The sequence below is a fragment of the Phalangium opilio genome, unplaced genomic scaffold (genome assembly GCF_054372755.1).
Source record: "Phalangium opilio isolate 3A_F unplaced genomic scaffold, DU_Popi_V2 ptg000048l_1, whole genome shotgun sequence".
NCBI classification, from domain to species: Eukaryota; Metazoa; Arthropoda; class Arachnida; order Opiliones; family Phalangiidae; genus Phalangium; species Phalangium opilio.
This window is the reverse complement of record NW_028324170.1, coordinates 4,263,302-4,288,692: the sequence shown is the minus strand read 5'-3', so window position 1 is coordinate 4,288,692 and position 25,391 is coordinate 4,263,302. Positions and strand designations below refer to the sequence as shown.

The 25,391-nt window shown below is 39.6% G+C and overlaps 1 protein-coding gene across 1 annotated transcript in view; it reads left to right on the top strand.

Moving 5' to 3' along the window:
* RyR (Ryanodine receptor) overlaps positions 1-25,391 on the top strand; it is a 33,156-nt gene that overhangs the window by 1,797 nt on the left and 5,968 nt on the right. The window contains exons 2-61 of the mRNA XM_089839559.1: positions 2,167-2,271; positions 2,343-2,519; positions 2,638-2,826; positions 6,873-6,978; positions 7,055-7,148; positions 7,210-7,284; positions 7,348-7,675; positions 7,739-7,860; positions 7,923-8,050; positions 8,123-8,323; positions 8,380-8,979; positions 9,038-9,441; positions 9,502-9,710; positions 9,777-9,854; positions 9,923-10,442; positions 10,504-10,603; positions 10,664-10,741; positions 10,798-10,921; positions 10,987-11,094; positions 11,155-11,271; positions 11,331-11,416; positions 11,533-11,586; positions 11,800-12,637; positions 12,705-13,439; positions 13,509-13,646; positions 13,714-13,866; positions 13,931-14,046; positions 14,112-14,272; positions 14,346-15,001; positions 15,083-15,281; positions 15,345-15,474; positions 15,540-16,187; positions 17,245-17,408; positions 17,656-17,876; positions 17,938-18,028; positions 18,089-18,393; positions 18,457-18,535; positions 18,594-18,683; positions 18,744-18,935; positions 19,003-19,202; positions 19,546-19,762; positions 19,843-20,072; positions 20,143-20,381; positions 20,452-20,533; positions 20,641-20,667; positions 21,152-21,288; positions 21,347-21,536; positions 21,612-21,906; positions 21,983-22,053; positions 22,116-22,203; positions 22,266-22,616; positions 22,682-22,825; positions 22,992-23,104; positions 23,637-23,730; positions 23,792-23,959; positions 24,036-24,101; positions 24,330-24,509; positions 24,573-24,950; positions 25,019-25,090; positions 25,153-25,339. Coding sequence (XP_089695685.1) covers positions 2,167-2,271; positions 2,343-2,519; positions 2,638-2,826; positions 6,873-6,978; positions 7,055-7,148; positions 7,210-7,284; positions 7,348-7,675; positions 7,739-7,860; positions 7,923-8,050; positions 8,123-8,323; positions 8,380-8,979; positions 9,038-9,441; positions 9,502-9,710; positions 9,777-9,854; positions 9,923-10,442; positions 10,504-10,603; positions 10,664-10,741; positions 10,798-10,921; positions 10,987-11,094; positions 11,155-11,271; positions 11,331-11,416; positions 11,533-11,586; positions 11,800-12,637; positions 12,705-13,439; positions 13,509-13,646; positions 13,714-13,866; positions 13,931-14,046; positions 14,112-14,272; positions 14,346-15,001; positions 15,083-15,281; positions 15,345-15,474; positions 15,540-16,187; positions 17,245-17,408; positions 17,656-17,876; positions 17,938-18,028; positions 18,089-18,393; positions 18,457-18,535; positions 18,594-18,683; positions 18,744-18,935; positions 19,003-19,202; positions 19,546-19,762; positions 19,843-20,072; positions 20,143-20,381; positions 20,452-20,533; positions 20,641-20,667; positions 21,152-21,288; positions 21,347-21,536; positions 21,612-21,906; positions 21,983-22,053; positions 22,116-22,203; positions 22,266-22,616; positions 22,682-22,825; positions 22,992-23,104; positions 23,637-23,730; positions 23,792-23,959; positions 24,036-24,101; positions 24,330-24,509; positions 24,573-24,950; positions 25,019-25,090; positions 25,153-25,339 — 12,448 coding nt within the window. The remainder of the gene's footprint in view (positions 1-2,166; positions 2,272-2,342; positions 2,520-2,637; positions 2,827-6,872; positions 6,979-7,054; positions 7,149-7,209; positions 7,285-7,347; positions 7,676-7,738; positions 7,861-7,922; positions 8,051-8,122; positions 8,324-8,379; positions 8,980-9,037; positions 9,442-9,501; positions 9,711-9,776; positions 9,855-9,922; positions 10,443-10,503; positions 10,604-10,663; positions 10,742-10,797; positions 10,922-10,986; positions 11,095-11,154; positions 11,272-11,330; positions 11,417-11,532; positions 11,587-11,799; positions 12,638-12,704; positions 13,440-13,508; positions 13,647-13,713; positions 13,867-13,930; positions 14,047-14,111; positions 14,273-14,345; positions 15,002-15,082; positions 15,282-15,344; positions 15,475-15,539; positions 16,188-17,244; positions 17,409-17,655; positions 17,877-17,937; positions 18,029-18,088; positions 18,394-18,456; positions 18,536-18,593; positions 18,684-18,743; positions 18,936-19,002; positions 19,203-19,545; positions 19,763-19,842; positions 20,073-20,142; positions 20,382-20,451; positions 20,534-20,640; positions 20,668-21,151; positions 21,289-21,346; positions 21,537-21,611; positions 21,907-21,982; positions 22,054-22,115; positions 22,204-22,265; positions 22,617-22,681; positions 22,826-22,991; positions 23,105-23,636; positions 23,731-23,791; positions 23,960-24,035; positions 24,102-24,329; positions 24,510-24,572; positions 24,951-25,018; positions 25,091-25,152; positions 25,340-25,391) is intronic.

Genomic DNA, 25,391 nt, shown 5'->3' with positions numbered 1-25,391 from the left:
AATAAAATTCAGGTGCCTTTTATGTCCCAGTTGGTTAACGCCTAGAGTACCTCTAAAAAAATCAATAAACCTTACTTAACCTAATTAAAAACTAACCCCTTTACCGTTAATTTAAAGCCTCTTTATCAAAACCCATAAACGGGTACACCGTACATTAGATTATGATATGATTTTATTAGATAATATCATCGTTGAGTGATTGATGTTTAATTACATTCTTAAGCCTAATTAAGATTTTTCTGATATTGGAATTTTTTTAGGCCTAAATATCTTCGTCTTACATTCTGTCATCTGTCTTAAACTGACTCTCGACTGATGTTTTACGAAAATTGAACGAGGTTTTCGCGTGTTCGGTTGTCATTACTCAATCATGCGGCGTAACTGACAAGCCCTTTTCCTGACTCGAACTATAACTAGATTACGCCTGATTTCATATTTTCTCCCGCCGTTTTATATATTCTCCGCCTTATACAAGAAAATAATGATTTGGGTTTCCTTTTGCCTCTCGTAATAAGAGATTTATGACCCCAATATTGAAATATGAAATATGAGTAAATATTTATTCCTAGCGGTTTTATGGTTATGGATTTATACAACATTTTTGACCCCTAAAGGGTTGATTATCAGAGAAGCTCCGAGCTGAATTTGAATGCAAGTCCTAACTCTGTCTACAGAACATGATTTACGCTAGGTCTAACTCTGTCCAAAGAACATTATTAACGCAAAAATCCGTCTACAGAGCATGATTTATGCTAAGTTCTATCTACAGAACTCAAATTAGATTTAACAGCTCTATTTATTGAATATATAGGCCTAATTCTATTTATATTCCTTGAATTAGACTTTAGTCTATCTATTGAACATAATTTAGATTTATATTTATCTATAAAACATGAATTAGGCCCAACTCAATCTCTTAAACTACTCAATGTGTAAAACCCGAATAAGGTTTAATTCTATCTATAGAACCAGAATTAGGTTTAACTTATCTATAAAACACGAATTAGACATAACTTAGTCCACAAAACGCGAGTTAATGTTGACTCTATTAAGGGTAATGCGTTGAAGTTAGGCTAAGGCCCATCAAATTATTCCTCAATTCCATCCCTAAATAATAAGGTAGAAAATGGGCAGCTAGTTTTCGCGTTCTTAAATGTATCCAATTTTCACCCTTTAATGGCAACGTATTACGTAATCCGTTTACTCCATCGTACAAAAAGGGCCGCGCAGACAGGTGGAGAGTCGGAAAGACGGTGGAACGTTACGTGTTTTCATCTATTATTCCCAGGGTATTTTATTCTTCCCTTTCTAGAACGTAGACCCCCGAAGCTGCTCCTATACTTCTGCTTTCTTATATAACAGTTTATAAACCTAGGGCCATGGCTAGGGCGAGTCCATATTAAACTCTCTCTCTCTCTCTCTCTTGCTCTTCGAAGCTACAAACATTTTTACCCCGAGTCTCAACTCTAATCTCAGGGTGATGTCTTGAGCTATTTTAAGAATATTTTTCAGCTTAAAGAAAACCGCGCGCGCGTTCTAAAGCTCCAACCCTAGAGAAAAATTGAGCTAAGCCTATTTTTTTATATAATACAGCTGCAGGTTTTTCTTTTATCGTTACAAAAAGGAAGAGATAATTATCATTCGTGGAATACCTTTGTTTATTGCAATTACGAATACGTTTACACTTAGGCTTAATAACGGAAGAGTTTGGGGTGTGAAACATTTGTAAAAGTGTTCTAATTGAGATAGGGGATTTTTATATATTAATAAACGTTTCAGATCAATTTTAGACCTGTTAAACATCTTTTAAAGTAACTATCAATGCGAGACTTCAGTGGAAGTGTTCCTACTACACAGATATTAAAAGCGATAGACCATGCGTGCACTGTGATGACTTACCATTATTAATCGTTTTAGACCAATTATAGGCCTATTAAATGTTTAAATATCTTTTCAAAATTAAAATCAACAGTTCAGTATTTACTACCCAAAAGTTTATTTAAAATTATTAGTCAGTTTAATGCGTATTTTATGTTCAGACTTTACTGTCGTTAAGGTTTATAATCGAATTTTATTGCTTGGCTTCATTTCACGATAACGAAATTATTTTTAAGCTTTTGCGGGGTTTAATCTCATAGGCTTAAGTATATTTCTAAATTTATTTAGGATGATATGGTCTGTCTGCAATGTACTGGAACGGGTGAAAGAGTTTGTCTGGCAGCTGAAGGTTTCGGCAACAGGCATTGTTACTTAGAAAATATTGCCGATAAGGTACGTTCACAACCACGAATGTATTCGATCTTCCACGGAATATTGAACTCAAAAATTATTTATACGTGCAGAATTTCCCACCGGAAATTTCGTCATGCGTTTTTGTGATAGAACAAGCGTTGTCCGTCAGGGCCTTGCAAGAAATGGTAACAGCGGCCAACTCGGAACAAGGTGGTGGTACTCAACAAGGTCATCGGACGCTCTTGTACGGACATGCGGTCCTCTTAAGGCATCAAAACAGCAATATGGTTAGTTTAGGTTTTATCGTGAGGCTTAACTTGATCTAAATTTAAAATAGGTTAAACTTGATCTAATTGTCAATTAGGCTTAACGTTCTAGGCCTAATTAAGTTTTATTATTAAACAGTACTTAGCGTGCCTTTCTACAAGTTCGTCCAACGACAAACTGGCGTTCGACGTAGGTTTACAAGAAACGTGCCAAGGAGAATCGTGTTGGTGGACCATTCACCCTGCTTCCAAACAGAGGTCAGAAGGTGAAAAGGTCAGGGTTGGTGATGACCTCATTCTCGTCAGTGTGGCCACAGAGAGATACCTGGTAAGTTGAAATCTTTGGAGAACCCATTTTTTACTAACATTTCCAAGCCATTTACGACTAACTTTGGATTTTAATTAACTTTAACTTAACGAAGCAACTTGTTTACGTGACAGTTAGATTAATTATTTAACATTTGAGGAAATTATCGTAGTTTATTGTTGGTGGTGGTGGTGATGGTGGCTTTCGGTGTTAATATCCAAAAGTTGAAGTTGCTTTCCGTCAATTTTTGGGATTTTTTCATGTCTGGAACCGATATTTACCATTACCAAAAGTAAATAAGTTTCTTCCCTGCTTAAAGTAATCAAATTACCCGGCGCTCGTAGAATATGCTTAGAAATTAATACAGTTAATTTAATTTAATTGCAGTTATATTCAGTTATTTTATGCTTTAAATTATTTAAAATTAATTATTATTAAGATTTTGTTTTAGTAGTAGTAGTAAGTAATTATATTAACAATCGTGGCTTCTATTGGATTTTGGCATGAATTAGTCGAAGCGCATAGACCCATTCGGAAATTACAAACAGAGAAACCAACACACAAGGACGAGGCGGCCATTGGGGTATTCTACCTCTCGCCAAGAAGTGCCGCTAGAGGCAGCGCGAGTCGGTTATCCTCCCGCGTCTAGTGAACTCAGGCTCCGTCTGGCGTTGCTTCTTGGCGCGATTTAGAATACCCCAATGGCGATCTCGCCCCCGTGTGATGGTTTCTCTGTTTGTGATTTCCGAATTGGTCTATTGCCCTAGCATTATTAATAAAAAATGGATTTTGTGTGGCTGAAAATATGTTATAAACATTTAAAAACAAGTTGGGAAAACCAAAATATTACCTCTCCGAGTCAAGAGAAGGACTACCTACAAACTTATTTACCCAGTTATGGAAATGTTTCTTTTTTTTATGAACAAATACTGAAGTTAAAATTTATGAAATATTAAAGCAGTATACAAAGCATAGCAAATATACTGTAAATCAGACGACATTTTACATCCAATAAGGATATACTTGTACACATTAAAATCATCCGATGGGGGAAAAACGGGAAATGAAGAGATAAAACTTTGGAGGGATATTACCTTTACGTATTTGTAAAGGCCCAATTTGCTACTCCTCAACTGTATACCCTCTATGTTCAAAGCCATATTCACAACAGGGTTGCCATGTAAACACTATCCTCTCCTTTCACCTCAACAATTTTCTTAGTTTGTCAACATGACGATTAAAGTTACATAACACCAAAGCTAATTTGTGGCTACACACACTGAAGGTAAATGCGCACCATAAAAAGCATGAACACACGAAGCTATAATCCGATTACGATCAGACCTTTCACTGATCTGGGCTGCGTTCAGCAGAGCTCACCAAAAAAGACAGCGGATTTTGGAAAACGTTTTCTGGTGAGATCTGTCGTCATAGCTTTTCTCCGGTCATCGGTCTTTTAAAAATGAAGCTAGCGCAATAAAGCGTGCAAGGTACAAAGGCTTAACAAAAATTGTATGATAACATATTTATGGAGATAGATAAGATCAACTTTTATAATTAAACATAGAAACTAACATGTCTCTTAAACTTCTCGCCGCTCTCGCGTGATCAACTTGTTTCACGCCAATTAAATAGCTATAGTCCCATCAGAATCAGCAAGAGCTATTTGTATTAATTCCTCCATGCTTTTTCGCCAAGCTGAGAACTACGCGTTTTACGTCACGTTATCCAAAAACCCGACTATTTTCCTTGAAGACCGCGCTGGCTCACTGAGCACCGTGACGTCAAAATTCAATAACAAAATCCCGTTCTGGATGACACTGCTAACAGCGCCTGACAGCGCTGAGCTCTGCTGAACGCGGCCCAGATTTCCACCATGATTATAAAGTCTAAGCCTAATTATTTAAAAGTGTATTTAACTTTCGGCTCACTCTGAACCGTTAATGTCTCTGTATTACAGAAACGAAAACCAAACCCAAGCGTTTACTTTTTGGTTCACTAGGCCTAATGACAAATAAAAGTTCATTTGCCCAATATAGTTGCGTTCTTCTTGAAATCACTTTAGAAAGAATTATGCTATAAACAGATGTAGTATAGCTTAAGTAATATATAAACATCGATTTCAAATAATAATAATAAAAAATATTCTTGGGATATCAGAATGAAACAGAGCTTTATAGCTACAAAACCACTAAAGGCATCGAAATTACGAAAAATATTTCCATATATTAATAATATATTATGAGAAAACCAAATATTAAGGTTTTGTAGGATTTCTTTCCACAAAACAAAGCGAACTGCTAACGCGGTGCACTAACGGACGGACACACACAGACTAAAACATAGGCTGCTTTTTAACTCTTTCCGTTTTAATTTTGAGTTGAGAAACTAGATTATCTTAAATATTAAAATAAATATAATTAATATTAAATATTTTCTTCGTTAGTTGTTCGCCTTATAGAGCGTTACATCGCGTTGATAAAGAACAATTAGACATTCTTGAGAGACTTGACTAATTTTGGCGTTTGAAATGAAGCATACGCCGGTTGCATTACCTTACTCAAATAGGTAGTATATAAGGGTGTCGAACTACAGCTAAAAGCAAGAACAACCGCAATTGCGAAAACCTTTGGTGGACAACCCACCCTAGGGAGGCTAGACGTTTCTCGTAACCCTAGCTGATCGCCGCGAATGTCTTAAACCAAACGATGACTGTGGAGTTAGAAGCCAATAAGACAGATTGGTGTCTATGTGGAATAGACGGAAGACCAGTAGATGGTGGTGTTTAGAAGCCAGTATGTACAGACTGGTGTCCAAGTGGGATGGACGAAGACCAGAAGATGGTGGTGATTAGAAGCCAGTATGTACAGACTGGTGTCCATGTGGGATGGACGAAGACCAAAAGATAGTGGAGATTAGAAGCCAGTATGTACAGACTGGTGTCCAAGTGGAATGGACGAAGACCCGAAGATTGTGGTGATTAGAAGCCAATGAATACAGACTGGTGTCCATGTGGGATGGACGAAGACCAAAAGATGGTGGTGATTAGAAGCCAGTAAGTACAGACTGGTGTCCGTGTGGGATGGACAAAGACGAGAAGATAATGGTGTGAGAACTCAAGTAAAGGAGCCATTTCCGTGACTGTGAAAGCAGTTCGGAAATGGCGAACACGTTTGCTCCGATTTGGAAACTGCGAACGCGGTCACGTGGGTGTAACAACAGACAAACACACAGACAGACACACACACACGTCGAAATTAGAACCTCTCCGTGACATACGTCACTCGGAGAGGTAAAAAACCAGAAGTAGATATACTTTGAGTAGTATAAAGAAAACTGAGATTAAACCCAAGACTAAATATCGGTATATCAAAGGCAAATAGAAAATAAGTGAAAGTGAGGTAGGTAACAGGTAGAGAGAGGTATGAAAGTATTCCATAGTGTGCGGTAGTGTGCTGTATGATGTTTGTGAGCCTCTCCTTACTATCTCACTTTCTGATATTTTTATTTGCCTTTGATATTGCGATTGTGAGGCAAAACGAGTGGTGTTGGTTGAACTTATATACAGGGTGTTTCTGAAAGGTCCATCAATAATGAAAGGGCGTGTTTATTGGGCCATTTTGAGTCGAAAATGTTCAATGGCATTTTTCCGTCCGGGCCACTGTTTTCAAGTTATGATTGGAGTAATTTACGGATGACCCCTTAAATTTAATTAAGAAATTTTAAGACAGCGCTAATTTAATGAAGGGGTCATCCCTAAAATATTCAAATCATAACTCGAAAACCGTGGCTCGGACGGCAAAATGTCATAGAACATTTTCGACTCAAAATGGCCCAATAAATACGCCCTTTCATTATTGATGGACTTTTCACAAACACCCTGTATACAGAAGTGGTGAAAATATAATTTAAATTGCTTAAAATACTTCGATGGATGAATTTGGGCATGATCTGTAGCATTAATTTGAAGCAACTGCGAGTAAAATGACGATGAACGTATAGAACGTCAAAGATATTATTTTCATTTATACATTAATTAATTCTAATTAACGTTAACTCGTATTTAGCACACTGCTCGCGAGGGTCAGAGTACGATCGTCAACGCTAGTTTTCATTTAACTCATTGGTCTGTGGCGCCTTTTGGAACTGGTGCCAGCAGAGTTAAATCCGTTGGTCAGTTAGATAATTTATACTCCCTTTAAAAATATAATTAAATGATTTACACCGAGTTTTAATCTTTCAATCTCAGGTTACGTTTTTGGTGGTGAAGTTTTGAGGTTTTTTCACGGCGGTGATGAATGTTTGACAATACCCCCGACTTGGTCCGAAGCCCCGGGCCAAAAGTAATTCTTAATTGTAATTAAGGTTAATTTAATTTAAATTAAATGGCTAATTACTTTACAGTATGGTAGTATATGAAGGTGGTGCCGTTTTGAGTCAAGCTAGGTCGCTATGGCGACTTGAATTAGTCAGAACTAAGTAATAAATTTAAATATAATCAAAATTAATGTTGCGCAGAGTTTAGCAACAATTTCCTTTTAGATGGGCTGGAGGATTTGTAAATTGGGGTTACGCGTTAAGAGTGACGCATATTACGACGGGACGTTACATGTCGTTTAACGACAATCGAGAAGTGATATTAGTAGCCAGGGAAGACGCGACCGTGGCAGCCACGGCCTTCTGTCTTCGACAAACGAAGGACGACAAGAAGATTGTCATTGATGACAAGGACGAAGAGGTCATGGGAACAGCCCTGATTAAATACGGTGATACCACAATCTTCCTTCAACATCTCGAAACGGGACTATGGTTGTCCTATAAGACTTACGAAACTAAGAAGAGAGGTGTTGGAAAGGTGGAAGAGAAACAGGTCAGTTGAACTTGGGTAGGCCTTGATATAACCTATCCCTAACTGGGTCCGTAACTTTTTCAGGCCATCATGTCAGAGGAAGGTAAAATGGACGATGGTTTAGAGTTCAGTCGGTCCCAAGAAGAGGAGTCGAGGACCGCCAGGGTTATTCGAAAATGCGGAGCTCTCTTCAACAAATTTATCAAGTACTTAGTATTAAACTGCGATGGAATATCAGGGTATGTTTTAACTCTAATTATTTCTTTAGGGGATTAGATTCCTTGACGGATGAACAGACAAATCCGGAAACGATCGCCAGTCTTTTGAACCACGAAGAAATGATTCGATGTCTAGAAGATTTAATTGATTATTTTGCTCAACCCGAAGAGGGAATCGGTAAGTTAAAGTTTCGGTTTGATGTTAGCCCAAGACTTAATTATGGACTAACCAAGGTTTAATTAATCGTAGAACACGAGGAGAAACAGAATAAATTGAAGGCTTTACGAAATCGACAGGACTTGTTTCAAGAAGAAGGAATTCTGAACTTAATCTTAGAGACCATCGACAAAATTAATAATATGAGCAGTCAAGGATACTTGGTCGGTTTGGGTGGTGAGGATGCTAGTCAGAACTGGGATTCCATCTCCAGTTACCTCTATCAACTCTTAGGTAAGTTTAAATTCAAATTAGGCTTAGCTCTTGATGTAACCGTAATCACTTCATAGCCGCGGTCATCAAGGGCAACCACACAAATTGTGCGCAATTCGCGCAGTCAAATCGTTTAGATTGGCTCTTCAGTCGTCTTGGTAGTCAACAAGCCGCCGAAGGTACTGGAATGTTGGACGTACTTCATTGTGTCCTGATTGACAGTCCTGAAGCCTTGAACATGATGAAGGAAGAACATATTAAAGTCATCATATCTTTGTTGGAAAAACACGGACGCGATCCTAAGGTCTTGGATGTTTTATGTTCGCTATGCGTCGGTAACGGCGTCGGTGTTCGTAGCTCTCAGAACAATATCTGCGATAATTTGCTACCGGGACGCAATTTACTCTTGCAAACCAAATTAGTTGACCACGTAACCAGTATGAGACCAAATATCTTCATTGGTAAAGTTGATGGATCCGCCATGTACAGAAGATGGTACTTTGAAGCCACCGTGGACCATTCCGAGTCCGTGACGCATTTAGAACCACACTTTAGAGTTGGTTGGGCTAATACTACGGGATATGTACCTTATCCCGGTGGAGGATCACGTTGGGGTGGTAATGGTGTAGGAGATGACTTGTACTCGTACGGGTTCGACGGAGTGGCCTTATGGACAGGTATGATAGTTCTGTTTCTAAAACCTGTACTTTATGTAAAAAAAATCCATTCATGTAGGTGGTAGATGCAACGAAGTACGTGTAGGCAGCGTACCTTATATTCAGAAGGGTGACGTCATTGGGTGTATCATCGATTTAAACGTACCCATCATGGTGTTCACTCTAAATGGAAGTCGACTCAAAGGCTGCTTCCGTAACTTCAACACTGAAGGAATGTTTTATCCTGTCATAAGCTTTTCGGCCAAACTTAGCTGCCGTTTCATGTTTGGAGGTGAACACGGCAAATTGCATTACGGACCACCGGAAGGTTTTTCACCCATGGTTGACTGTCTTTTACCAAAACAAATCTTGATGGTTGAACCCTGCTTCCAATTCGGAGAGGTTAGCAAGGGTGTTATGTATGGACCTTCCGTTGAACTCAGCGAAACTGCTTTTGTACCAGCTCCTGTCGATACCTCGAGCGTAAGTACTAATGCTTGAAGTACTCGCGAATTTACCTAACTAATTTAATACGTTTTTTAGATCCAACTTTTACCTCACATTGAAAATATCAGAGATAAAATGGCCGAAAATATTCACGAGCTTTGGGCATTGAATAAAATCGAAGCAGGTTGGAGATACGGAGAACTCAGGAGTGATATTGAAAAAATACATCCTTGTTTGACATCATTCGAAAGGTTGCCAGTTGCCGAGAAAAAATACGATACAACCGTAGCTTTGCAAACTTTAAAGTAAGAATCTCTCCTTAGTAAGTTTTAATTACTTGCAATGGAACTAACGTAACATTAACCTACCAGGACCATTGTTGCTTTGGGTTACCATATAACTATGGATAAACCACCAGGACGTATCAAGACATTGAAGCTACATAACGAGTACGATTTAGCCTAATGTACATTTTTTATTCCTCATCACTTTTAAAAAAATTTCAATTCGTCCATAGCCCATTCCTTCAATCAAACGGTTACAAACCAGCCCCTCTTGACTTGAGGGACATTGCTCTTAACCCCAAAATGGAGACACTCGTCGACCTTCTTTCCGAGAACACTCATAACCTATGGGCGAAGGAACGCATCCAGCAAGGCTGGACTTACGGATTGAACGAGGACACACGCGCCAGAAGAAGTCCTCACTTAGTGCCTTACAAGAACGTTGATGACATCATTAAGAAAGCTAACCGGGACACTTCGATTCAGACAGTACGCACCCTTATCGCGTACGGATACCTTTTGGAGCCTCCAGCGGCGGATAGTGCCGAGGGTACCATTACCCAGGTGCAAGTAATTGAGACCACCAGGACTTATCGAGCCGAAAAGACTTACGCCGTCGATAATGGCAAATGGTATTACGAGTTCGAGGTCATGACTACCGGATTACTGAAAGTCGGGTGGGCCGATACTAACTTTAGCCCAAACAAGGAATTAGGAGGTGATGATCATTCGTGGAGTTACGATGGATTTCTGGTAAGTCTAATTGGTCAAATTTAAGTACTAAGTTCTGTAATTGTAATAATATACTTACTAGGCCCGCAAAAACACTGGCGGTAATTCAGAATCGTTTGGAAAACAATTTGTAGTCGGAGATGTTGTTGGATGTCTTTTAGATCTTTACGATAGAACTATTAGTAAGTAGTTGAAGTAAAGTACCACAAAGGTACTTGAGTCTAATTATTCAATTTCTATAGGTTTTAGCATCAATGGAGAACTTATTCTTGATTCAGTTGGATCGGAAACCGCTTTTACGGATATACCAACCGGAGAATGTAAGATTTTGAAATATAATTAAGTATTTAAAAATTAACTTAATTTCAATGAACAGCCTTCGTACCCGCTTTTACAATGGGTGTGGGTCAAAGAGCTAAGTTAGCATTTGGTCAGGATATCAACGCTCTTAAATTCTTCACCCTTTGCGGTCTTCAAGAAGGTTACCAACCATTTTGCGTGTAAGTATCCTTTATTTTAATTAATTACTTTAAAATACTTATAAATAAATTGGTTCTTCTTTCAGTAACATGAATCGTACCATAACATTCTGGTACAACAAGAACGAAGCTAACTTTTTCAACGTTGAAGAAGTACCAGATGCAAGCATTGATGTTCTTAGAGTACCATCAGGGTAAGTACTAAAGTTTTATTTTCGGCTTTTAAGTACTTTTGTCTTAACAATTACTTTCAGTGGTGAGTCACCGCCTGCCATCAAGATCGCCCATCGTCTTTTTGAGACCATGGACAAAGTTAACTGGGAATTCTTGAGACTCAGTTTACCAGTCACGTGTCACCTTGAGTTTATGGAGTTAGTTTTTGTTTATCTTTGTTTGTCTTTCATAAGGTAATCAATGAATTGTCTTACAGTGAGGCGGAGAAAGAACAGAGATGGGTTGATATCCGTCATAGACAGCGTCGAGAAAACGCGGAAAGAGCTGGTATGAGACATCCAGGTAAGATTAACATATGTTGTGGTATAAATTCAGCCAAATTAATTAATTAATTTTTAATCAACAACCTCTTTGGGTTTGAATTCTTAACATTTAATTTATTTTTTGAATAAATGAAGCAAACTTGGAACAGCATATGTTAAAGAGTGGTTTTAGCATGGCCGATATTAAAGGTAAATATAGACCATTTTTATTCAGGGGGTGCGCGTAGTGTCGTGCCTTTCTTTTGGCCTGGCTTAACTGTAATTTTATTCACGAGTAAGTCGAAGGGGGATACGAGTACCGCGCGCCTTCAAATCGAAATGGTCTATAGATTTTCGAAGTTAATTACTATAATTTTCGTATAAACTTTCTTTACGAACCCGGTAATCCTCCCACGTGATTAGATTTACAACGAGGTTATTCGGAAGACGCTGCCGAAACTGACGACCCAATGAGGGCATTGCAAATGCAACAAAGGGGTCTTCAAGCGGGGGGACAATTGGCCGTACCAGGATCTCCTTCTAGAAGGGCCTCGACTAGTCGTTTGCCAATGTCCAAGACGCAATCCTTTGATATGGCCACTTTGGCCGTACCAGGAATGGACGGTTCGGGTCGTTTGAGGGCAGCGTCAAGTGAGGAAACTCTTCATAAGAAAGGATTGGACCGCAAAGAAAGAACTCCCGAACCAAGTTCGGACACTGAGGGAGATCGTCACAAGAAAAGGGGAAAATCACCATTCAGGTTTTTCGGCAAAAAGAAGGACGTACCAGACAGAGGTCCCAGAGGCGTTGCCGTCGTGGATGACAGTAATATTGTCCATATTGACATGCCTCCTGAAAGGAGCAAACCACTTTCCACTCCAATGGGTCGTACCGCTTCCATCAGGATTATGGGATCTACGTCACAAATCGTACCACCTTCGGTACCCGATAGACCTAACCTCTTGAGCCCTGGAGGGGATAAACTCGGTGTCCCTGGTGGTGGTTCTATACGAAGGCCATCAAACGCCCCACCGGAACCGGCTCCTTCCGAACCCGGCGGTGACTATCTGGATGCAGCGGCTTTGCCATTAATTGACGAATACTTTTACGGTGTTCGTATCTTCCCTGGTCAAGATCCAAACCACGTCTTTTGCGGTTGGGTCCGAACCACCTTCCATAGTTTTGATAAAAGCTTCGAATCTTCCAAAACAAGGAAAGTCGTCTTCCACTCGGTCGGGGATGATGGATACGCTCAAGAAATGTGAGTATACCCTGAAACATTTTTTTTGAGGTTGCACTCTAAACAATATTTGCTCCTGATACTACAGTTTGGAGAGGCAAAATTGCTATATGATTTGCGCGGGTCAACTCTACGGTGAAGTAACTGAGGGTGATTCCTCATCCCGGAACTCTAACCAAGGAATGTTTGTCGGTTGCCACGTCGATATAGCCACGGGTGTAATTTCATTCACGGCTGATGGCAAACCAACCAATCATACCTTCAAGATGGAACCGGGAACTAAACTATTTCCGGCAGTTTTCTTCGAAGCCACTAGTAAAGAAGTCCTCCAATTCGAACTTGGGCGCACTCCTACCACACTCCCCTTGTCCGCGGCACTTTTGCACATTACCGACAAACATTTGATACCTCAATGTCCTCCGAGGCTTAAAGTCCAATGTCTTCAACCGTACCAATGGGCCAGAGTTCCTAACACGTCGTTGAAACCTCACGCCTTGAAGTTGTCCGATATAAGAGGTTGGAGTATGCTATGCGAAGACGCGGTATCCATGTTGGCCGTTCATATTCCGGAAGAGGATCGTTGTATGGACTGTTTGGAGTTAATTGAGCACGAAAAATTGCTCATTTTCCACGCTTCAACTTTGGCTCTGTACGGAGCGCTGTGCTTCCAAGGTAACCACAGGGTGGCTCACTTAATATGCTCGCACGTCGACGAGAAGCAATTATTGTACGCGATTCAATCGGAGTACATGTCCGGACCTTTGCGTATCGCTTTCACCGATTTACTTATCGCGCTGCACTTGGAATTTCACGCCTACGCCAGGTATGTATGACGTTTTGTCCATCGTATGTATGACGTACTTTATTTACGTCATGGTTTATTGATTTACAGGAGCTTGACGCAAACAGAATTTATCGTACCATTGGGAACAGAAATCAGAGCATTGTACGAAGACCCGAATAGCGCTCATAGTTTATCCGCGCTCGCTTGCGTCTCAATTAGACCGGAAATGACCATGACTGAAGTCCAGTAAGCCTAATTATATTTAAATGCCTATTATAGATATTGCTAAGCCTACTCTATCTTAAATCCGTAGAGAAAAGATCGAATCAATTAAAAATCTGAGCACTCCAATTTTCTCCATGGATGTCTTGAAACAATTTGTAATGGAAGCTTTAGCTGACGCTGTCAAAAAAGGAAATAGGCCTAATCGGGATCCTATTGGTGGAACTGCCGAAAATCTTTTCGTGTAAGTTCAAATTTTACTAAATAAAATTAATCAGAGATTAATTTAAACTAAACCTCGCATCTAGACCTTTGTTAAAGTTAGCGGATAAGTTGTTGTTAGTTGGTTTAATGGAAGATGAAGACTTGGAATGGTTACTTATGCTCATTGACGTTGAAACCTGGGATTTGGATTTTGACCCTGGTAAGAATCATGACGTCAGAGTTAGGGTTTAAAGATGTCCTTAATATTTTTTTTATTTAAAACAGAGGCTGATCCAAAAGCTAAAGGTTTAATGCAGATGTCCCTGGACGAGGGAGTCAAGCTGGAATTGTGCCATGTACTCCACCATCTTCTAGATTTGCAGCTGAGACATCGCGTCGAAGCCTCTGTTGCATTTTGCGACGATTTTGTTGCTGAATTGCAAAATGTAATTAAAATTCTCAAGATTCCATTTGTACTTCATATCATGATGACCTCTTTGTCAACAATAACAAATATAGGACCAGCTTAGACGTTACATCGAAATCAAACAATCTGACCTCCCGGCGGCTAGTGCTGCTAAGAAAACCAGAGAATTCCGTTGTTCTCCGAAGGAACAAATGAGGTCCATTCTGTCCTTCAAGAACCTTGAAGAAGAGAACGCTGACCAGTGCCCTTGCGGAGATACGCTCCGGGAACTACTTAACGGTTTTCACGGGGATATGACGGTCAAATTGAAACACGCCGAAGGTGGCGAAGAAGAGGAGGAAAGTCCGGAAGCTAAACTTGAGAAAGAACCCAAGAAACCTTGGTCGCAACGCATCATGTCCATCGTCAAGATTGTCCGTCAACATAACGAGGAAGTAGTTGAGGTTAAAGAAGAATGCAAACCACGATGCGAGGACATCTTCATCAAGAAGATTCGAACCACAATCGTTAAATGGGCCGAAGAAGTCTACTTGGAGAACCCGGACCTGATTCGGGAAATGTTTAATCTCCTACTCCGTACTTTCAACGGAGTTGGGGAGCTAATTAACGCGCTTCAAAACACCTACGTTATAAGTAGTAAAAGTAAGAACGACGTTGTTCTTCTATTAAGACAGTTAGGAAAAGTTCGAGCTCTTTTACCCGTGCAAATGGGACCCGAGGAAGAGGAAATCATGAGAGTCAGTTTATGGTAAGTCTTTTCACCTTTCGATCCATACTTATAAAGAATATGATAGAACTATGTTTTTAATGAGTTTGTGTCCGTTAACAGGGCCATGGTTAACAATCGTGTTTTCTTTCAACATCCTGATTTAATTCGAATCCTTCGAGTACACGAGAACGTCATGGCCGTCATGATAAATACTTTGGGTAAAAGATCTCAAACTCAATCAGCAGCCCAACCAGCCGCTCCCGCCGCTGCAGTTACTTCACCCACGAGCCCTGGCCAAGCTGCTGAAACTGCTGATAAGGTAAGATTTTCATTCCCGGTTTCATTTTTGGGGTAAAACTCCAGGGACTATATTTTGCAACAGGACACATCTCACGAAATGGTGGTAGCATGCTGTCGTTTCCTGTGTTATTTCTGCAGAACAAGCAGGCAAAACCAGAAAGCTATGTTTGATCATTTGCTTTTCTTGCTGGAGAACAGCAACATCTTGCTTTGTAAGTATTTTTCTTCATTTACTTTTATATCCTGACGTTTGATCTTTATAAACCTTTATGAACAGCACGACCCTCTTTGAGAGGATCCACACCTATTGACGTGGCGTATTCGTCTCTAATGGAGAACACAGAATTAGCTTTGGCTTTGAGGGAACAGTACCTCGAGAAAATCGCCATCTACCTATCCAGGTGCGGTTTGCAATCGAGTCAAGAACTAATCGACCGTGGTTACCCCGATATCGGTTGGGACCCGGTCGAGGGTGAACGATACTTGGACTTTTTACGTTTCTGCGTTTGGGTGAACGGTGAGAGTGTTGAAGAGAACGCGAACCTGGTTATCCGTCTTCTGATTCGACGTCCAGAATGTTTGGGACCCGCTTTGAGGGGCGAGGGTCAAGGTCTCTTCACAGCCATCAAGGACGCCATTAAGATGTCCGAGAGGATACAGGCTGAGAAGGACAACGTCGCCCCGGCTAACGCGGACGCTGAAGAGGACGAAGATTACATAGATATGGGAGCGGCCGTACTCAATTTTTACTGCACTTTAGTCGATGTCCTGGGACGTTGCGCGCCCGAACAGGCCACCATCGCTCAAGGCAAAAACGATTGCATCAGAGCCAGAGCTATTTTGAGGTCACTCGTACCTCTGGAAGACTTGGAAGGCGTTCTTAGTTTAAGGTTTAACCTACAGAATCCGCAGATTGGCAAAAATGGTGAGTTCACTTTTATTTCATCTCTTTACCCGGGGTTTTATGGAAATTTACCATCAAGGTCAAGGTCATGATGATGAAATGATAAAATTCAATAAAACTAACGATACGCGGGTCATCACGCCCTTGAATACTAAACTAAAGGTCAATTTCCGATAGCCCTGGGAGAGAATTATACCATTTTATCGAAATTAATACATTTTGGGGGTCCATTTTTGAGAGGAAAAACTTAACCGCGTTTGAATACAGCACCATTTATGTTGTTGGTATTTGTATGAATTATGCCACCATGACACCATGGCCTAAATTTTATTCAATTGCGACTGTAGGTCTGCCCGGACAAGGTATATTTTCACCAGGTACGATATTCGATAGATATTAGGCAAGATATGCAAATGTAGAATATAGATGTGACTCTAAATAACCTAACCCTAAAATAATTAAAATAGAAAAGAGAGAGAAAAAAGAATCAAAATTTTTTTTGATACAGAGAACAAAGTAATTTTTGTAATTAACTTTTTTATCTTAATTTGTTAAAATCAAAGCAAAACCAGGAGTTGTTATATCACCAGGTAGGAAAATTCAAAACGATTTCAAAATGTGTAAAGATGTTCTAGATATTTTTGATCATAATTATTTATAGATGTCCCCCAAAATTTTTGGTTTCAAAAATATCGGTCAGATTATAATACAGTTGATAGGTATCTAGGAAAAAAAAACTTCGGGTGCTTACTTAAATACGCTGATTTGCCGTGCGCTTTTGAATGCAAAAAACTGCAATTTTAATAGACAACTATAAAGTTGCGTTCACACTATAGGTTTACGACGGGATGCGTTCGTTTTCTATCTGCAATTCGCTTTGTTTTGCGCCTATAAGCTTGGATAAAATATTGCGCTGGCTGAGTTTCGAGCATGATTGATTCTATTTTTACTAGTTTAATGTAATTATATGAAATTCTTTGGTATTTTTTAACTTGATGAAGGAAAGAATTTCATACCGCTTGTATTTTTTAACTACGTTTATTCAATTTTGGTTTGAATTTTTGTGGGATTTTTGTAGGAGAAGTGAAAAGTGATCTGCCAACTGGTTTGTTGCCAAATCACAAACAATCAATTGTTCTTTTCTTGGAGCGAGTTTACGGAATCGAGAATCAGGAAACCTTCTTCCGGTTATTGGAAAATGGATTCCTTCCGGATCTAAGAGCGGCTACCATGTTAGAAAGGGTACGTTATAGGCCAAAATCTAAATTAAATTAGGCCAAAATCTTAGCTGAAAATCCATCATCATTGCGAAAATTAAATCTTCAGGAAAACTCACAAAAGCACTTATGATACACGACAAAAAGTGATTAAGCCTAAATATTCACGAAATATCATATTCATAACAATAAAAATTATTTCCCGCCAAAGGTTGCTAATTCTAATTATTAAAAAAAGCATCGTAATTATGCCTAACTTTTGTAATTTACAGAGAGATGGAACTGAAAGTGACATGTCGCTCGCTTTAAATCGTTATATCGGCAATTCCATCTTGCCTATTCTGATCCAGTACTGCAATTACTTCGCCGACGCGGACAATTACTCGAATTTGCTGGACGCCACCCTTCACACCGTCTACAGGCTCTCAAAAGTCAAAATTCTTACGAAAGGGCAGCGTGAGAAAGTTTCCGATTTCCTGGTCGCTCTTACTCAGTAGGTCAAATTATCGACTCAAATAAAAATAGAGGTAATGACCTTGAACTGTCATTGACAGTGAAATGCAACCTGGAATGCTGCTAAGACTTTTGAGAAAATTGACTGTTGATGTTTCTGTTATCACCGAATATACCACTGTCGCATTAAGAGTAAGTTTTTCTTAATTAAAATCTCCAAAATAAAGTAAAATTAATATTTTATCATCGCAGTTATTAACCCTACATTACGAACGCTGCGCGAGATATTACTGCCATCCTGGTGGTCAAGGAAGTTACGGTGCCGCTTCCGAGGAAGAGAAACGTCTGACCATGTTGTTATTCACCAATATCTTCGATTCTTTGTCAAAAATGGAGTACGACCCTGATCTCTTCAACAAGTCGTTACCCTGTCTGACGGCTATCGCTTGCTCGTTGCCACCCGATTATTCAATGCCAACTGGTGTTGATGAAGAATGGTACAAGCAAGCCGGGCCAACTGACGGACCTTATGTTCCCGAACCAGTACATACTGGAGGGTAAGTGTGCTGTGTGTTGAAAATCCTCAACAACTAAAGACTAATTTGGTTAATTGATTACAGAATAAATTTGACGCAAGAATTGAATGTAGTGGTTCAAAAATTCGCCGAGCATTACCACGATGCTTGGGCGAGTAGAAAGGTAAGATTAATCGTAAAAATTTGGCTTAACGTTGCGTTACAATGATACAATGTTCTAGTTTGAAAATGGATGGACGTATGGCGAATACTGGAGCGACGAACGTAAAAACCATCCCAGATTAAAACCATACTCTTCATTGCAAGATTGGGTAAGGTTTTGAATTCGGGTAAGATAATACTGAAACTAATTGTAACCGACGACCATTCAGGAAAGAGAACGATACCAAGATCCAATCAGAGAGTCCCTTAAGGCACTTTTGGCTCTCGGTTGGCATCTTGATTTCAGCGAAGCCGGAAGACCGGCTATCCCACCATCTCAGTCCCATTCGAGCGCGTCTCCACATAGCTACAGCCCTCATCCCGTCGATATGTCAACCTTGACACTTGGAAAGGAATTACAAGTAAGATCCTCATCATCCTTTATCCCTAAGTACTTTGTCTTAAGGTACTTGTTATGGACTGATTTAGAATATGGCTGAACGCCTGGCGGAGAACGCTCATGATAATTGGGCCAAGAAGATGATGGAGGAATTAGAGGCCGTTGGAGGTGGAATTCACCCTCAATTGGTCCCTTATGACTTACTTACGGACAAGGAGAAACGTAAAAACAGGGAAAGATCCCAAGAGCTTCTAAAATTTATGCAATACGAAGGATACCGAGTTTACAAGTATAAAACTTTTTCTTAATTATTTAATGAAGTCGAAACGTAGATTCAATTTCGACACCGTAACATATTTTGGGTATAAAAACAAATGTTTCGTTTCTTTTAAAATTCCCTTTTCTGTACGTCTTAAAAATTCTCTTAAACCCGGCCTTATTCTCTATATGTACTTATCAAATCTTTTTGTACATTTCGCGCCAATTTTTTGCGGGTTCAACATAATTTTTGCGCCCATTTGCACACCTTTCTCTCACGTGTTCACGTTTATACCCCGAAATATTTTTCATGGCCTGTGCCACAATTCCTTGGACTCTTAAAGAGCCACCCCTGATGGTCCGACCAATTCTAGGGATACCAAGAAACAACAACATAGCGACGATATGAACCAGGAACGCGCTTCCGTAGCCGGAGGTGGAGAGAAAAGGTTCGCTTTGTCCTTGTTGGAAAAGTTGTTGCAGTATCTGGACATCGCAGCCATTAGCATGAAAGTTCTTAAGCCAAGCGCAAACTTCAGTAGACGATCGAGTTTTAAACAGTCAAGTAGAGATGTCAAGTTTTTCAGCAAGGTAAGTTGGTTGAAGGGCCGGCCGTCGAGAGAGTGTTGACAATGTGGTCAGTATCCATATTTATCTCTATCTATTAACAGGTTGTTCTTCCTTTAATGGAAAAATATTTCCCTGCCAACCGTGGGTTTTTCTTGGGAACTGCTACGGCGACTAACAACGTTGGTGTGGCAACCGTTCGAGAGAAGGAAATGGTTGCCAGTCTCTTCTGTCGTCTAGCCGGACTACTTCGACTTAAACTCAGCGTTTTTGGCAACGAAGCCCGCATATCCGTCAGATGTCTTCAAGCCCTGATTAAGTCTACTGATTGCAAGTAAGTTAATATAATATTGTCGCAAAGTTATTCTTGAAGATACCAAGGACACTGTTCAATTATCTCGCAGAACTTTGGTGAAAAGTTGTCCCGACTTTGTGAAAACTTCCATGCTGACATTTTTCAACAACTCCGCTGAGGAATTGGCTCAAACTGTCATAAATTTGCAACAAGGACGGTACAGTCACCTCAGGGGGACATCCATGAAGGTTTCCTCGTCCTTAAACTATATACAGTTGGTTCTATTACCTGTCTTGACGACGCTTTTTGATCATTTGGCCTGTAATGAATTTGGAAGTGACATTCTACGTAAGTAATTCTTATACCCCAATTTAATTTAAATTAATTAAACAATAAATTAATTAAATGTTTTAAATAGTCCATGATATCCAAGTGGCTTGTTATAAGATGTTAAACAGCCTCTTCACCTTGGGTACCAATCAAGAACTTCATCACAACAGGTAAAGTACAACATCTAATTATCGTGGGACTACAAAGTTTTTAATTTTATTTAATTTCAATTATTTTATGATTTAAATTTCTTTATGTTTCTTTTCCTAAAACTTAGGCGTTTTGTAATGGCAGAGTTGGACAGGTATTATAATAATAAACAATTATAATTAACCTTTTTTAAGTTCCTATGAGTTTTTACCCATTAACATTAGTATTAACTTAGATTAGCTCTAATATCCATGTAGAAATTATTTACGGATGACGTTTGTTCAAATGTAAATAATTTAACATTGAAATTATTTACATCTGAAATATTCTAGTATGAAATGCGTGTGCACTACCACAAGGTAATAATTCAATTACAAGGGTATAATTTACAATGTTACAACCGCTGGGAAGTGACAAGCGGTGTTGAACAAGCTGCGTCTCGGTCGTGACTGAGTTTTTAGAAATATTGTTCTGATCTCGGGAGTGTTCGATTGGGGTGTTTATCAAAGTTACACAAAGCCAATTTCAGAACTAGAGTATATTTAAAAAAGACTGATATGGCCTCTTATTATATTATTACCTTGTGGCACTACCGTGGCGTTATGATATTGCTGTACTTATATATATTAACAATCAAGGCATCGAACCGCTGTTGGAAATTGTTTGGGCGCTTTTGCAAGTACTTTCCCCGTTGCGTTTCTCGAACCCCATCTCAATAAACACAATAAATATTGCATTCATGGAAAACTCGAAGAACATTCGTTAGAAGCTCAAGGTAATTCGTACACGCATCATAACTGATCTTTTCATTAAACTTATGTCCTTTGAAACAGCAATCATGAGTGAGTTAGAGTCTTCCCTACCCACCCTCGATGACCTCATGTCAAAGGTTGAGAAGTTTATCCTCAGTCGCGGAAAATACACTCAACAACCTCATATCATTGACGTCATGTTGCCGATATTGTGCAGTTACCTCCCGTTCTGGTGGAGTCAGGGACCTGACAATGTCAATCTGACTTCCGGGTATGTGAATTTTTTACCGATTTTCGTCAAAATTAGGAGAGCGCTTTGAATTACAAAGTTGATGTTTTTTCGCAGAAACCACGTCACCATGGTTACGAGCGAACACCTAAATACCTTGTTAAAGAACTTGTTGATACTGGTTCGAGATAATGTCGGTGTTGAGAACTCTCCATGGATGATTAGTATCGCCGCAAACGGTGGACAAATTGTTATCAATTCCTCGGAGGAACTTCTATACGAACCAGTCTTGCCATTGGCCGAAAAGATTTGCAATCGAGCAATTGCCGTTTTTCATAAAGAAGAAATGATGAGAGGTTACTTAAAATCTACAACTGAGGATACTTCGCAAGCTGAAAGTGAACTTCAAGAGGTAATTTTATCTACTTCTGTTTATAATCCAACCGTATAGTCCTCCTAACTATAACGTAACGACAATTTTATTGTAGGAATTTAGTCTTTTGGTTAGAGATATCTACGCGTTCTATCCCCTTTTAATTAAATACATTGATCTTCAAAGGTAATTAAGATTAATAACTGTTAATTAACGGGAAATAATTAACGTTATTTTATTTTTTTTAGAGCACTTTGGTTAAAATCGAGCGTTAAGGAAGCCGAGAAACTGTACAATTACGTCGCGCATATCTTTGATCTCTGGTCCCGTTCTCAAGTAAGTAATATAATACTCATTTGAAAAAGAAAAAATGTCATCTTCACGATATCCGCTTTCAGTATTTCCGACGGGAAGAAACGAACTACATATCTCAACACGAGATTGACAACTTGGCAATGATTATGCCAGCAGCGGCTGGTAAAGGTCGCAGTTCGGCGCAATCTAGCGAAGCCGTGGTAGTTTCTTCCAAGAAAGTTAAGAAAAAAAGGGACAGACAGCGTGACAAAGAAAAAGAGTTGGCCGCCAGTCTTATGGTCGCTTGTCTCAAGAGGCTACTTCCGGTTGGACTCAATCTCTTCGCCGGACGCGAACAGGAACTAGTTCAACACGCCAAAGAAAAGTTCTTGAAGAAAGTTAATGATACTGACATATTTGAATACGTCAAACTTCAATTAACTTTACCGGATAGAGTAAGTGCTTTAATATTCTCCTGTCTATCATATCTTGAGGAATACTAAGCGTAAACATCTTTCAGATTGACCCTACTGACGTCATGTCCTGGCAACATTACTTATACAGCAAGTTAGGTACCAAGAAGGCCATAGCGCCGAACATCACACCTGACCAACTTGTTGAAAGAATTATAGACATGGCTAAAGTACTTTACGGCCTTCATTTGGTAAAATATTTATCTCAATTACATTTATCAAGTGTGCATTAAAAACGCCTTATTTTGCATAGCACGCGCTAATTATGTAAATTAGGTTAAATATTTTTATTTGGTTTCGGTTTTGTATTATTTTTTCTTTCGTTTGTTTCTTTTTTTCATCAATTACGTTTGACAGATTGACCATCCTCAAGGTCAGGGCAAAGGTCAAATGCGAACGGTGGTGACCATTCAACGGAAACGGGCCGTTATTGCCTGTTTCCGGCAAACATCTCTTCACAGTTTGCACAGGTAATCGTACCACAACCAATCAGCGTAAAGTATTCAGTACCTTGGGGTCTTCAAAACCCCGAAAATCCCCAAAAATTCTAAGATTTTATTTTGAGTTCATCGCATGTTTGATTGATTAAATAATTAACTTTAATTTGCGTGTGTTTGGCAGTTTTGTTTGCTTGATGTCCAGTAAAGGATATTGAGGTAACTTTGACCTTTAACTCGCAGGAATTTGAGTCAGAGTTACCGGAAGTAATGTGTTATTACTAATACATGTCTTGGTCCATTGTTTGGTTCCCTTTTCCTTCCTTGTCCGTTCTTTTAGGCCCATAATCCTCCGCGTACAAGAAGGGCATGGCAAAGGTTACTGTCCACTTCTAAGAAACGGACAGCAATTGCTTGCCTACGTAGTGTACCACTTTATAATGTCCACAGGTAATCTAACATATCACCAGTAATCGTCTTGAATGACTAAACTCTAATAACGCGTAATATTGTCTTACGTCAAGCCCAATTACTTAATTACCTAGATCAACCTATATCATTTTAGGCATCGTGCCATCAACATCTTCATGGGTACTTATTGCGCTTTATGGTTGGAAGAAGAAAATACTGACCAGGAACAACTGGTTGAAGATTTAACTGTAAGATGTGCGGGTTGATGTAAAATCATGACAAATACTTGATTCTTTTTAACTCTCACAGACCACTTTTGAGGAAGCTGAGAAGCAAATAGCTCAGGAAGAGGAAGAAGAAAAACCAGACCCGTTGAAGCAATTGGTCTTGTGTTTCTGTCGTAACGCCACCACGGAACACAGTGGAGGAATGTCAGAGGATGAGCTGTACATGTTGTACGCTGATATTTACAGCAAGGTATGGATCGGATGTATTGAATATTTCCTTCCTTTGATGATTTCTAGTTAATTGTCCTCATCTTAATTGTAAATAGAGTTGCGGTGGTGCTGAAGAAGAAGAGGAAGAAGAAGGTGGTGAGGAGGAAGGCCCATCCATTCATGTAAGTACTTAAGAAACTAGTCATACTCCTTGTAATAACTTAGTTAAGTAGTTCCTGATTTAGTTCGCGATTTATTAAGTACTTTTGGGTAATTTTAAATGCTGCGTAGAAAAGACAAAGGAAAACGTTTAAGATGTTGGTATGGCAGTCCGACATTGTGTCTTGATTTGTTGCCGTTGACAATCGTACAACTTGATGTGTTCTAACACTCGTTTTCGTTTCATTTAGGAACAAGAAATGGAGAAACAGAAGCTGTTGTTCCAGCAGTCCCGTTTGGCCGATCGTGGTGTCGCCGAGATGACTCTCTTATACATCTCCGCTTGCAAAGGAACTCAAGGTCCCATGGTTATGAACAATTTGAAGTTGGGTATTTCTATCCTAAAAGGCGGTAACATCGATGTCCAACAAGTAAGGAATTATACTTAAGCCTAACTCAGTTAGTTGCACAGTTAAGTCTATGTCTTCCTGCAGAGAATGTTGAAACACTTGAAAGAGAAGAAAGATGTCGGATTCTTTACGTCCATTGCCGGTTTGATGGCGTCATTTAGCGTCCTGGACTTGGACGCCTTCGAAAGAACGCAGAAAGCGGAAGGACTTGGCGTCGGTTCGGAAGGAACAGCCGGAGAGAAGAACATGCATGACGCTGAATTCACTTGCTCTCTTTTCCGATTCTTGCAATTACTTTGTGAGGGTCACAACTTAGATTTCCAGAATTACTTAAGAACGCAAGCGGGTAATACAACCACCGTCAATGTGGTTATCAGCACCGTCGATTACTTATTGAGACTGCAAGAGTCCATCATGGACTTCTATTGGCATTATTCCAGCAAAGAAGTCATTGATCAACCCGTAAGATCAAATAGGGTTTTCAAACATCCGGTAAGTACTAATTGGTTTTTTTTTGTGGTCCCTAATAGGGAAAGGACAATTTCTGCAAGGCCATCGGCGTAGCCAAACAAGTTTTCAGTACATTGACTGAGTTCATTCAGGTAAGTGTTACGATTCTTCAGCTATGGGACCTTGTATTCCAAGTACTTGATGGCACATTTAGGGTCCTTGCTCACTGAATCAACAAGCGTTAGCCCACAGTAGGCTTTGGGATGCCGTGGGCGGTTTCATGTTCTTATTCGCCCATATGCAAGACAAACTATCCAAGAATTCCAGTCAATTAGATCTTTTATTGGAACTTCTCGATTTACAAAAAGAAATGGTTATCATGATGCTTTCCATGCTTGAAGGTATGCCTAACGGTTAAGCCTAATTAAAGACCACGGCTTAAGGATATTTTCC